The sequence below is a fragment of the Anomaloglossus baeobatrachus genome, chromosome 5, assembly GCF_048569485.1.
Source record: "Anomaloglossus baeobatrachus isolate aAnoBae1 chromosome 5, aAnoBae1.hap1, whole genome shotgun sequence".
Classification (NCBI taxonomy): Eukaryota; Metazoa; Chordata; class Amphibia; order Anura; family Aromobatidae; genus Anomaloglossus; species Anomaloglossus baeobatrachus.
Window position 1 is genome coordinate 7,465,157 of NC_134357.1, and position 13,630 is coordinate 7,478,786.

The window sequence follows — 13,630 nt, forward strand, 5'->3', positions numbered from 1 at the left end:
ACCTCCTGTATTATACTCCAGAGCTGTACTCACTATTCTGCTGGTGCAGTCACTGTGTACATACATTACATTACTGATCCTGAGTTACATCCTGTATTATACTCCAGAGCTGCACTCACTATTCTGCTGGTGCAGTTACTGTGTACATACATTATATTACTGATCCTGAGTCACCTCCTGTATTATCCTCCAGAGCTGCACTGACTATTCTGCTGGTGCAGTCACTGTGTACATACATTACTGATCCTGAGTTATACTCCAGAGCTGCACTCACTATTCTGCTGTTGGATGATCACATTGTTCTTTTGGAGACTGAGAGTTTGAATTCATTGTAATTCTTGAGTCCATTCTCTGATACTTCTGTGGATATGGCGGTTTTACCTTCAGGTTGTTGGGGTCCCTTGTGTTGGCTCTTGGGTGTGTTCCCTGTACCCCCACCCTCCGGGTGACCACCTTGGGCTTCCTGCCCCCGTTGCTCGCTCCCGTGTGTCCCTCCTGCTGTTACATATAATTGTATATGTCCTAGTTCATCTCATTGGGATCTGTTTGTCTTCATAAATGGCAATATTCTCATCCAACCTATCTAATCCATCGGGATCTAACACTCGTTACAATGTATCAGTGTGTGCAGGTCAGAGGGGAATGGTCTATACTTGTACACTGAACCAGACCCTCAGCTGTGTGGCATTTTTGTTACTTATTTATTAAATATCATTCTCTGCATTTAGATGTTTTATTCTGTTGGAGGCTTTTTATCCGCACGCCTCCCTCAGGTGTTTGCAGATAAATGCCCATTAACCATTGTCTTTGATTATTGCGTTTCTGCAGGGGGTTTTTTTTTTATGTATTTTCCCCTTTATTTGATGCATTTTTTTAACCTTTTATTTTAGTACTGAATAGCCTCGATTGAGCACTTAAATATGCAAATGCGTTTTTTTTAACCTTTTTTCCAGACTCCCCATAGAGAAAAATGCCCCCAAAGCACAGTTCAGTGGGGGCTTTAGGCGTGCAGCGGGCGCAGCTTTCATGAAATCACATCCACTTAAAAAAATCATGAATGCTAGGTGGGGACGCGGCCTAAAGGATCTGTCCTCGCGGCTCGCCGGCGACATGTGCCGCCCAGAGGTGTCCGTCCGCTCCTGTGCTGAGGTTGCTGGGGTCGAGGGGTTTTCACGCGACTCGTCACCGGGCCGGGGGTGCAGCTCCTCGGTGTCAGCACGGGCTTGGCCCAGTTTCGTGACCCCGAGGCGTACAGAAGGGAGGGAAGGCGGTGTGCGGGAGTTAGGACGGAGGATGGGGGTGGTAGTGACGGTGAGGAAAGTCTTTTTAGATGGTGACGCCACCTGTGGTCCGCGGCCAGGGATGGGCCGCCGCTGCGGGTGCTGCTCTCCGGGGCTGATGGTGAAGGTTGCAGACGGGATGGTGTCGCTCCCCACAGGTGGAGCGGGGTTACCCCGGGGAGGAAGACGGAGGTTGGACAGGGGTGGTAGTCCCTGTTGGCGCCGCAGTGCAGGGCGATGGTGTCAGTAAAGGAGAGGCAGGGGCTGCGGTTCCAGGTCTTTTACTCACTGGTAGTTCAGGCGCTGCCCCAGAGTACCGATCTCCGCCACGATGGGCTCCAGCCGATCCCGAATCCGTGGAAGGTCAGGTCCGGTGTGTGCGTCAGCCTATGGGCCCTTCCTCCTTTAATGCGCTAAGTATCGGATCCCCGTGGCGTGAAGCAGTTGGGGATCCCGGTGTCAGTAAAGTGTGCCGTCCTGTATGCGGATAGCGCGGTTCCGCCGTGAGGCTGGCCGAAGACCTCATCCCCGGATCCTATATGCTATTTGGCTCCAGGAATGGTGGGACAAGTCCGGTGACTTTTCTAGCCTGTTCCCGTGACCCTTGCAAAGTTGGTAGACCATGTGAAGTATGTTTACCCGTAGGGTTCTGTACCCCGCCAGCGCCGGACCTATGGAAGCAGCCACCTTCTTCTCCCCAGCGACCGTGTTAAATGCCTTGGCCCACAGAGCTGCCTCGTGGCACGTCCGCTCTGATCGGCGTCTGTAGCTGTTCTTATAGTTGTGTTGTGTGGTCTGAGCTGTTGCCCCCCAGTCGCTGCCACCGGCCGGTTCACCGCTCTCGCTAGGTCAGCCTGCTTTCCCCACTGTGTGCGCCTCACTCCCCCTGGTGGTTGCTTCTCCCTGACCCCGAGTCCCAGTTTCAGTGGATCGGGAGCCCGTGGTGCGGTGGCGTCCTGTAAACCCAACCTCTGTGGTGGCCCCCTACTGTGACCTGACCCTGGCCCAGTCCCCATTGGGGAGGGCGACCCACTGTGTATGTATGTGTATGTTGGTGGAACCAGCATCGACCTTCCTTGGACCTGGGATAAGTCCTACACCCTAAAGGAGGTGCAGTGCCCTGTGGCACCTGAAGCCTCAGGGGCACCATAGTGTTACTCACCTGCAGGTTCGGTGGAAGCAGCGGAGCAGTCACTGCCCATAGACACCTACAGGGGGGTCTCTGTGACCCCGGACTCCACCAATGTGAGTGTAATGGGGAGAGAGGTCCTGAGGGACACAAGTCCTGGCACCTGAGGTCTATAGTTTCCTCTATGAGTCCAGGGCAGGAAGAGCGTCCTTAACCCCTTCCTGTATTAGTGCGTCCGTGCAGCCGGAATAACGTCCGGAATGTCGGAAGACTCGGAGGAGCCTCTCCCTGCACATCGGGTCTTCACCTATCAATGGAGGCAGTGCAAATGTCAAATACAAACCCCCCCTAAATACAAGACAGGGGCCACTTTTATTATTCAATCTTACATTCAAAATTGTATCAAATCTGTGCAAAAAGATGTAACATTTCATAACCAAAAACAATTAAAGTTTAAAGTGGAGAAAGGGTTAACAGGAGCTCAGAGAATTCCAAAAAAGCGCCAGATTTAATAAAATTCTGCAGCCATTCAGATGAGACTGTTCACACCCAGCAGATTACACAGCAGATTATACAGCAGATTACACAGCAGATTATATAGCAGATTACACAGCAGATTACACAGCAGATTACACAGCAGATTACACAGCAGATTACACAGCAGATTCATTGCCCACATTTCTGACTGTTCTGCCTGCGGAAACAGTGAATCCAGAATCACCGCGGGCGCCCCTCCTACAGGGGCAGCCAGTGCGGGGCAGAGGGGGCCGCAGACCCCACCCATGATGGGATTAGATACACCGCTCAGCAGACAGTATCACACAGGAGAGGATTAGATACACAGCTCAGCAGACAGTATCACACAGGAGAGGATTAGATACACAGCTCAGCAGACAGTATCACACAGGACAGGATTAGATACATGGCTCAGCAGACAGTATCACACAGGAGAGGATTAGATACACGGCTCAGCAGACAGTATCACACAGGAGAGGATTAGATACACAGCTCAGCAGACAGTATCACACAGGAGAGGATTAGATACACGGCTCAGCAGACAGTATCACACAGGACAGGATTAGATACACAGCTCAGCAGACAGTATCACACAAGAGAGGATTAGATACACAGCTCAGCAGACAGTATCACACAGGAGAGGATTAGATACACGACTCAGCAGACAGTATCACACAGGAGAGGATTAGATACAGCTCAGCAGACAGTATCACACAGGAGAGGATTAGATACACGGCTCAGCAGACAGTATCACACAAGAGAGGATTACATACACAGCTCAGCAGACAGTATCACACAGGAGAGGATTAGATACACAGCTCAGCAGACAGTATCACACAGGAGAGGATTCGATACAGCTCAGCAGACAGTATCACACAGGATAGGATTAGATACACAGCTCAGCAGACAGTATCACACAGGAGAGGATTAGATACACAGCTCAGCAGACAGTATCACACAGGAGAGGATTAGATACACAGCTCAGCAGACAGTATCACACAGGAGAGGATTAGATACACAGCTCAGCAGACAGTATCACACAGGAGAGGATTAGATACACGGCTCAGCAGACAGTATCACACAGGAGAGGATTAGATACACCGCTCAGCAGACAGTATCACACAAGAGAGGATTAGATACACAGCTCAGCAGACAGTATCACACAGGAGAGGATTAGATACACAGCTCAGCAGACAGTATCACACAGGAGAGGATTAGATACACGGCTCAGCAGACAGTATCACACAGGACAGGATTAGATACACCGCTCAGCAGACAGTATCACACAAGAGAGGATTACATACACAGCTCAGCAGACAGTATCACACAGGAGAGGATTAGATACACAGCTCAGCAGACAGTATCACACAGGAGAGGATTAGATACACAGCTCAGCAGACAGTATCACACAGGAGAGGATTCGATACAGCTCAGCAGACAGTATCACACAGGATAGGATTAGATACACAGCTCAGCAGACAGTATCACACAGGAGAGGATTAGATACACAGCTCAGCAGACAGTATCACACAGGAGAGGATTAGATACACAGCTCAGCAGACAGTATCACACAGGAGAGGATTAGATACAGCTCAGCAGACAGTATCACACAGGATATGATTAGATACACAGCTCAGCAGACAGTATCACACAGGAGAGGATTAGATACACAGCTCAGCAGACAGTATCACACAGGAGAGGATTGGCTACACGGCTCAGCAGACAGTATTACACAGGAGAGGATTAGATACACAGCTCAGCAGACAGTATCACACAGGAGAGGATTAGATACAGCTCAGCAGACAGTATCACACAGGAGAGGATTAGATACACAGCTCAGCAGACAGTATCACACAGGAGAGGATTAGATACACAGCTCAACAGACAGTATCACACAGGAGAGGATTAGATACAGCTCAGCAGACAGTACCACACAGGAGAGGATTAGATACACAGCTCAGCAGACAGTATCATACAGGATAGGATTGAATACACGGCTCAGCAGACAGTATCACACAGGATAGGATTAGATACACGGCTCAGCAGACAGTATTACACAGGATAGGATTAGATACACAGCTCAGCAGACAGTATCACACAGGAGAGGATTAGATACACAGCTCAGCAGACAGTATCATACAGGATAGATTTGAATACACGGCTCAGCAGACAGTATCACACAGGAGAGGATTAGATACACAGCTCAGCAGACAGTATCACACAGGAGAGGATTAGATACACGGCTCAGCAGACAGTATCACACAGGAGAGGATTAGATACACGGCTCAGCAGACAGTATCACACAGGATAGGATTAGATACACAGCTCAGCAGACAGTATCACACAGGAGAGGATTAGATACACAGCTCAGCAGACAGTATCACACAGGATAGGATTAGATACACAGCTCAGCAGACAGTATCACACAGGAGAGGATTAGATACACAGCTCAGCAGACAGTATCACACAGGAGAGGATTAGATACACCGCTCGCAGACAGTATCACACAGGATAGGATTAGATACACAGCTCAGCAGACAGTATCACACAGGAGAGGATTAGATACACAGCTCAGCAGACAGTATCACACAGGATAGGATTAGATACACGGCTCAGCAGACAGTATCACACAGGATAGGATTAGATACACCGCTCAGCAGACAGTATCACACAGGAGAGGATTAGATACACAGCTCAGCAGACAGTATTACACAGGAGAGGATTAGATACACAGCTCAGCAGACAGTATCACACAGGAGAGGATTAGATACACAGCTCAGCAGACAGTATCACACAGGAGAGGATTAGATACACCGCTCAGCAGGCAGTATCACACAGGAGAGGATTAGATACACAGCTCAGCAGACAGTATCATACAGGAGAGGATTAGATACACAGCTCAGCAGACAGCCAGATACATACAGGATAGGATTAGATACACCGCTCAGCAGACAGTATCACACAGGAGAGGATTAGATACACAGCTCAGCAGACAGTATCACACAGGAGAGGATTAGATACACAGCTCAGCAGACAGTATCACACAGGAGAGGATTAGATACACCGCTCAGCAGGCAGTATCACACAGGAGAGGATTAGATACATAGCTCAGCAGACAGTATCACACAGGATAGGATTAGATACACAGCTCAGCAGACAGTATCACACATGATGAGATTAGATACACCGCTCAGCAGACAGTATCACACATGATGAGATTAGATACACCGCTCAGCAGACAGTATCACACATGATGAGATTAGACACGGCTCAGCAGAATGTACATAATAGACTTGGATACTTTGTGTCACATGAATATTCTCTGTATTTGCTGTGTAGCTCTGGAGCGGCTGCTGACGGAGCTGGAGGATTTCCTGAATATTCTGGATAAAGAGAACCTCAGCAGTGCGGCGATCCTGAAGAAATGTCTGCTGTCCGAGATCCTCCAGATGTGCCTCAAGAACAGCAGCAGTAAGTGCTCGCGGCCGCCGTCACCTAGAGCCGAGTCCTGAACCCTCAGACTGTGCTGGCGAGGAGCTGGACCTAGCGCCCGTCCCCCCTTTTATTCTAGTGTAATGTGGGGCTTTATATAATGTTTGCCTGTATAAGGTTTTGCGCTGCCATATGAGGAAACTGTGTCCTGCCCAGCAACACGCAGTGAGTAGGTGTTCACAGAGTTAATGTTTGAGCCAGCCCATAGTGGGAGGGATTACAGTGCAGGGAAAGGGACAGTTTCTTGTCTGAAGGTCAGATAGGACCCAGCGTGTGACAGAGGCAGACCTAAGGTTAGTAGCAAGCCACATAACGTGGGCATAGCTAGAGAGAGCGCAAGCCGAGACAGCGAGATCCCAAGCGAGAGAACTGAGATAGAGTGGAGACATGTCAGAGGCAAGACCGAGCCGAATCAAACAGGAGATGTCCAGCAGTGTGGCCGAGAGGAGCTAACAACAACCGGTCAGGATGGAGCAGAGTGTGAGATGAAGTGAGGGACAGGGGGGCCCCTAACATCAGCCAGCCAAGTCCGGCCATATTGGCAAGTTACCCCTTTAAGAGGGAGAAGATGCTGGAGGAACAAATGACTCTAGTGGACTGCGCTGCGCTGCTGGTCCGGGATGTGGCGGAACCGACTGGACTGGTGGAGGCTGGAGCCGGTGAGGTGGAGGAAGTGCAGAAAGCGCGTCTAAAGATGCTCTGTGCTAATGATGCGCAAGACGTGTGCCCGCGACCTCATGTACTCATCAGAATACCGCGCAAAATCTACCAGAAAAAACGCACGAGTCCCCCTGACTTCCATTACACTCGGTACACGAGTCACGCCCGTCCAACAGTCCGTCTGCTGGATACAAATACCAAGCACCCGAGCATGGCAGTGCCCACTCATCACTGGTTACCAGTACAGAGCACCCGAGCATGGTAGTGCCCGCTCATCACTAGTTACCAGTACTGAGCACCTGAGCATGGTAGTGCCCGCTCATCACTAGTTACCAATACCGAGCACCCGAGCATGGTAGTGCCCGCTCATCACTACTTACCAATACCGAGCACCCGAGCATGGTAGTGCTCACTCATCACTAGTTACCAGTACTGAGCACCTGAGCATGGTAGTGCCCACTCATCACTAGTTACCAGTACTGAGCACCCGAGCATGGTAGTGCCCGCTCATCACTGGTTACGAGTACTCAGCTCCCGAGCATGGTAGTGCCCGCTCATCACTAGTTACCAGTACTGAGCACCTGAGCATGGTAGTGCCCACTCATCACTAGTTACCAGTACTGAGCACCTGAGCATGGTACTGCCCGCTCATCACTGGTTACCAGTACTGAGCACCTGAGCATGGTAGTGCCCGCTCATCACTAGTTACCAGTACTGAGCACCCGAGCATGGTAGTGCCCACTCATCACTAGTTACCAGTACTGAGCACCCGAGCATGGTAGTGCCCGCTCATCACTGGTTACGAGTACTCAGCTCCCGAGCATGGTAGTGCCCGCTCATCACTAGTTACCAGTACTGAGCACCTGAGCATGGTAGTGCCCGCTCATCACTAGTTACCAGTACTGAGCACCCGAGCATGGTAGTGCCCACTCATCACTAGTTACCAGTACTGAGCACCTGAGCATGGTACTGCCCGCTCATCACTGGTTACCAGTACTGAGCACCTGAGCATGGTACTGCCCGCTCATCACTAGTTACCAGTACTGAGCACCTGAGCATGGTAGTGCCCGCTCATCACTGGTTACGAGTACTCAGCTCCCGAGCATGGTAGTGCCCGCTCATCACTGGTTACGAGTACTGAGCACCTGAGCATGGTAGTGCCCGCTCATCACTGGTTACGAGTACTCAGCTCCCGAGCATGGCAGTGCCCGCTCATCACTGGTTACCAGTACTGAGCACCTGAGCATGGTAGTGCCCGCTCATCACTAGTTACCAGTACTGAGCACCTGAGCATGGTAGTGCTCGCTCATCACTGGTTACGAGTACTCAGCTCCCGAGCATGGTAGTGGCCGCTCATCACTGGTTACCAGTACTGAGCACCCGAGCATGGTAGTGCCCGCTCATCACTAGTTACCAGTACTGAGCACCCGAGCATGGTAGTGCCCGCTCATCACTAGTTACCAGTACTGAGCACCCGAGCATGGTAGTGCCCGCTCATCACTGGTTACGAGTACTGAGCACCTGAGCATGGTAGTGGCCGCTCATCACTAGTTACCAGTACTGAGCACCTGAGCATGGTAGTGCCCACTCATCACTAGTCACCAGTACTGAGCACCCGAGCATGGTAGTGCCCGCTCATCACTGGTTACCAGTACTGAGCACCTGAGCATGGTAGTGCTCGCTCATCACTGGTTACCAGTACTGAGCACCTGAGCATGGTAGTGCTCGCTCATCACTGGTTACCAGTACTGAGCACCTGAGCATGGTAGTGCCCACTCATCACTAGTCACCAGTACAGAGCACCCGAGCATGGTAGTGCCCGCTCATCACTAGTTACCAGTACTGAGCACCCGAGCATGGTAGTGCCCGCTCATCACTGGTTACCAGTACTGAGCACCTGAGCATGGTAGTGCCGGCTCATCACTGGTTACGAGTACTGAGCACCTGAGCATGGTAGTGCCCGCTCATTACTGGTTACGAGTACTGAGCACCTGAGCATGGTAGTGCCCACTCATCACTAGTTACGAGTACTGAGCACCTGAGCATGGTAGTGCCCGCTCATCACTAGTTACGAGTACTGAGCACCCGAGCATGGTAGTGCCCGCTCATCACTGGTTACCAGTACAAAGCACCTGAGCATGGCAGTGCCCGCTCATCACTGGTTACCAGTACAAAGCACCTGAGCATGGCAGTGCCCGCTCATCACTGGTTACCAGTACTGAGCACCTGAGCATGGTATTGCCTGCTCATCACTAGTTACCAGTACTGAGCACCTGAGCATGGTAGTGCCGGCTCATCACTGGTTACGAGTACTGAGCACCTGAGCATGGTAGTGCCCGCTCATTACTGGTTACGAGTACTGAGCACCTGAGCATGGTAGTGCCCACTCATCACTAGTTACGAGTACTGAGCACCTGAGCATGGTAGTGCCCGCTCATCACTAGTTACGAGTACTCAGCTCCCGAGCATGGTAGTGGCCGCTCATCACTGGTTACCAGTACTGAGCACCCGAGCATGGTAGTGCCTGCTCATCACTAGTTACCAGTACTGAGCACCCGAGCATGGTAGTGCCCGCTCATCACTAGTTACCAGTACTGAGCACCCGAGCATGGTAGTGCCCGCTCATCACTGGTTACGAGTACTGAGCACCTGAGCATGGTAGTGGCCGCTCATCACTAGTTACCAGTACTGAGCACCTGAGCATGGTAGTGCCCACTCATCACTAGTCACCAGTACTGAGCACCCGAGCATGGTAGTGCCCGCTCATCACTGGTTACCAGTACTGAGCACCTGAGCATGGTAGTGCTCGCTCATCACTGGTTACCAGTACTGAGCACCTGAGCATGGTAGTGCTCGCTCATCACTGGTTACCAGTACTGAGCACCTGAGCATGGTAGTGCCCACTCATCACTAGTCACCAGTACAGAGCACCCGAGCATGGTAGTGCCCGCTCATCACTGGTTACCAGTACTGAGCACCCGAGCATGGTAGTGCCCGCTCATCACTGGTTACCAGTACTGAGCACCTGAGCATGGTAGTGCCGGCTCATCACTGGTTACGAGTACTGAGCACCTGAGCATGGTAGTGCCCGCTCATTACTGGTTACGAGTACTGAGCACCTGAGCATGGTAGTGCCCACTCATCACTAGTTACGAGTACTGAGCACCTGAGCATGGTAGAGCCCGCTCATCACTGGTTACCAGTACAAAGCACCTGAGCATGGCAGTGCCCGCTCATCACTGGTTACCAGTACAAAGCACCCGAGCATGGTAGTGCCCGCTCATCACTGGTTACCAGTACAAAGCACCTGAGCATGGCAGTGCCCGCTCATCACTGGTTACCAGTACTGAGCACCTGAGCATGGTAGTGCCCGCTCATCACTGGTTACGAGTACTGAGCACCCGAGCATGGTAGTGCCCGCTCATCACTAGTTACCAGTACTGAGCACCTGAGCATGGTAGTGCCCGCTCATCAATAGTTACCAGTACTGAGCACCCGAGCATGGTAGTGCCCGCTCATCACTAGTTACCAGTACTGAGCACCTGAGCATGGTAGTGCCCGCTCATCACTAGTTACCAGTACTGAGCACCCGAGCATGGTAGTGCCCGCTCATCACTAGTTACCAGTACTGAGCACCTGAGCATGGTAGTGCCCGCTCATCACTAGTTACCAGTACTGAGCACCCGAGCATGGTAGTGCCCGCTCATCACTAGTTACCAGTACAGAGCACCCGAGCATGGTAGTGCCCGCTCATCACTAGTTACCAGTACTGAGCACCTGAGCATGGTAGTGCCCACTCATCACTAGTTACCAGTACTGAGCACCTGAGCATGGTAGTGCCCGCTCATCACTAGTTACCAGTACTGAGCCCCCGAGCATGGTAGTGCCCACTCATCACTAGTTACGAGTACTGAGCACCCGAGCATGGTAGTGCCCGCTCATCACTAGTTACCAGTACTGAGCCCCCGAGCATGGCAGTGCCCGCTCATCACTAGTTACCAGTACTGAGCACCCGAGCATGGTAGTGCCCGCTCATCACTAGTTACCAGTACTGATAACCTGAGCATGGTAGTGCCCGCTCATCACTAGTTACCAGTACTGAGCACCTGAGCATGGTAGTGCCCGCTCATCACTAGTTACCAGTACTGAGCACCCGAGCATGGCAGTGCCCGCTCATCACTAGTTACCAGTACTGAGCCCCCGAGCATGGCAGTGCCCGCTCATCACTAGTTACGAGTACTGAGCACCTGAGCATGGTAGTGCCCGTTCATCACTAGTTACGGAGATTCTGCTGCTGGGGTCCGCATGTTATCAGGAGAAGGGGGAGATTCGGCCGATTACTCTTTGGTTGGGAGGGGGCTTTTTGCACTAGAATCCCACCTCTATCTATGATAAGAGGAGGCTCATTCGGCCCCAACACCATTATTTCGGGGTGAGGAGGGTGCGCTCCCCCTGGTTCTTCCCAGGTAATGACAAGACTTTATTTTTGGCCTGAGTAGACCCTATGCTAATGCTCGGTGCTGCGGGCAGCATGCACACAGGCGTCACAGCTTCTCCTGTCCTCCATATTGCAGGTGGGGACGAGGAATACATCTACATGAACAAGGTGCTGGCTCCAGAGACGGACACCACGCCAAGACCTGACTCTGGTAGGTGCCGACATCACACAGCGACCCCAGGTGAGACCCCCGGCCTGACATTAACCCTATGAATCCTTCTTTTCACAGAAGATAGGTCGGACCCTCCAGCCCCAGAAGCACTGACCAATGGGGTGTGTGCGCTGCACTCTGGGGCCCCACAGAAGAGCCTGCCGGACCTCCCGCCTCTGAAGATGGTAAGTGATGGTGCAATAGATATCCGGACCTATAGCGGTGACATAGGCTGTAGGGGGCGTTATCACCCCCTCCCCGGAGTCTCCCGTCACGTCCCTGTACACACTGTGGGGCCCACAGAAGAGCCTGCCGGACCTCCCGCCGGAGAAGATGGTAAGTGATGGTGCAATAGATATCCGGACCTATAGCGGTGACATAGGCTGTAGGGGGCGTTATCACCCCCTCCCCGGAGTCTCCCGTCACGTCCCTGTACACACTGTGGGGCCCACAGAAGAGCCTGCCGGACCTCCCGCCGCAGAGGATGGTAAGTGATGGTGCAATAGATATCCAGACCTATAGCGGTGACATAGGCTGTAGGGGGCGTTATCGCCCCCTCCCCAGAGTCTGCCGTCACGTCCCTGTACACACTCTGGGGCCCACAGTGGGCTGCCGGACCTCCCGCCGCAGAGGATGGTAAGTGATGGTTCTATACATATCCGGACCTATAGCGGTGACATAGGCTGTAGGGGGCGTTATCACCCCCTCCCCAGAGTCTGCCGTCACGTCCCTGTACACACTCTGGGGCCCACAGTGGGCTGCCCATCATTCTTAACCCACATCCTCCCTTCACATAGATTCTAACCCATGTTATGTGTATTTGCGGTTTGGTGCTATTGTTATGGGGTGGGCGCTGTGTTGAGGTCGGCCTCCTCCCGCCGCAGTCACACGCGGTCAGGACGGGTCATCAGAAATGGGCGCAATATTCTTTATTTTGAGAGATTAGATGTGAAAATGTTTTTTGGTAAATTCACACTAATAAAGCCAATAAAGTGACAGCTGCATCTCCCACCATGTAACAGCGCGGACCACCGCAACATTGTGACTTCATGCAACCGCCCCTTAAAGGGTTACCAGCCCAAAACGGCTGAATTCTGTGTATGTCTGTAATAATAAAGCCTGTTATAGATTGATATGGATTGATATGCTGGTTTTATTTAGACACTGTTTGGTAATACACTAGCACTAGAAATGCACACGATAATATTGTGGTATCATTTATGTAGGACATTATGATATTAAAGTTTTACTTCGGGGTTAATATGTGGACTCCATATTGTGGTTTTATAGGACGGTATTATGTAGATGCTGATTAGTGGTATTATTTACACACTGCATGACTTGTAATATAATTGGTAATAATTGGACTCTGCATGATGGCATTATTATGGCTGTATTAGCTGGACACTTTATTGTAGCAGTATTAGAGTTTTGTATGGTGGTAGTATTTATGTATCGTATAACTGGTATTGTTACAGTTTTATATGAATGTATTATTTGGACTCTGCTGAGATGACACTTTTGTACCTATATGGTAGTATTATTTAGACACTGCATGGCAGTATTATTTATGGAATGCATGATGGTATTGTTTATGTGATACATAGCCATATCACTTATGTGGTGTATGGCGATATTATTTATGTGATGCATGGTGGTATTATTTATGTGATGCAAGGTGGAATCATTTATGTAAAGCATGGCGGTATTATTTATGTGATACATGGCAGTATTATTTATGTGATACATGGCAGTATTATTTATGTGATACATGGCGGTATCATTTATGTGATGCATGGCTGTATTATTTATGTAATGCATGGTGGAATTATTTATGTGATGCATGGTGGTATCATTTATGTAATGCATGGCGGTATTATTTATGTGATACATGGCGGTATTGT

At 50.9% G+C, this 13,630-nt stretch overlaps 1 protein-coding gene across 1 annotated transcript in view; it reads left to right on the forward strand.

Moving 5' to 3' along the window:
- Window positions 1-13,630, forward strand: part of AFAP1L2 (actin filament associated protein 1 like 2) — a 193,602-nt gene that overhangs the window by 98,690 nt on the left and 81,282 nt on the right. The window contains exons 2-4 of the mRNA XM_075348154.1: window positions 6,265-6,396; window positions 11,652-11,726; window positions 11,805-11,911. Coding sequence (XP_075204269.1) covers window positions 6,265-6,396; window positions 11,652-11,726; window positions 11,805-11,911 — 314 coding nt within the window. The remainder of the gene's footprint in view (window positions 1-6,264; window positions 6,397-11,651; window positions 11,727-11,804; window positions 11,912-13,630) is intronic.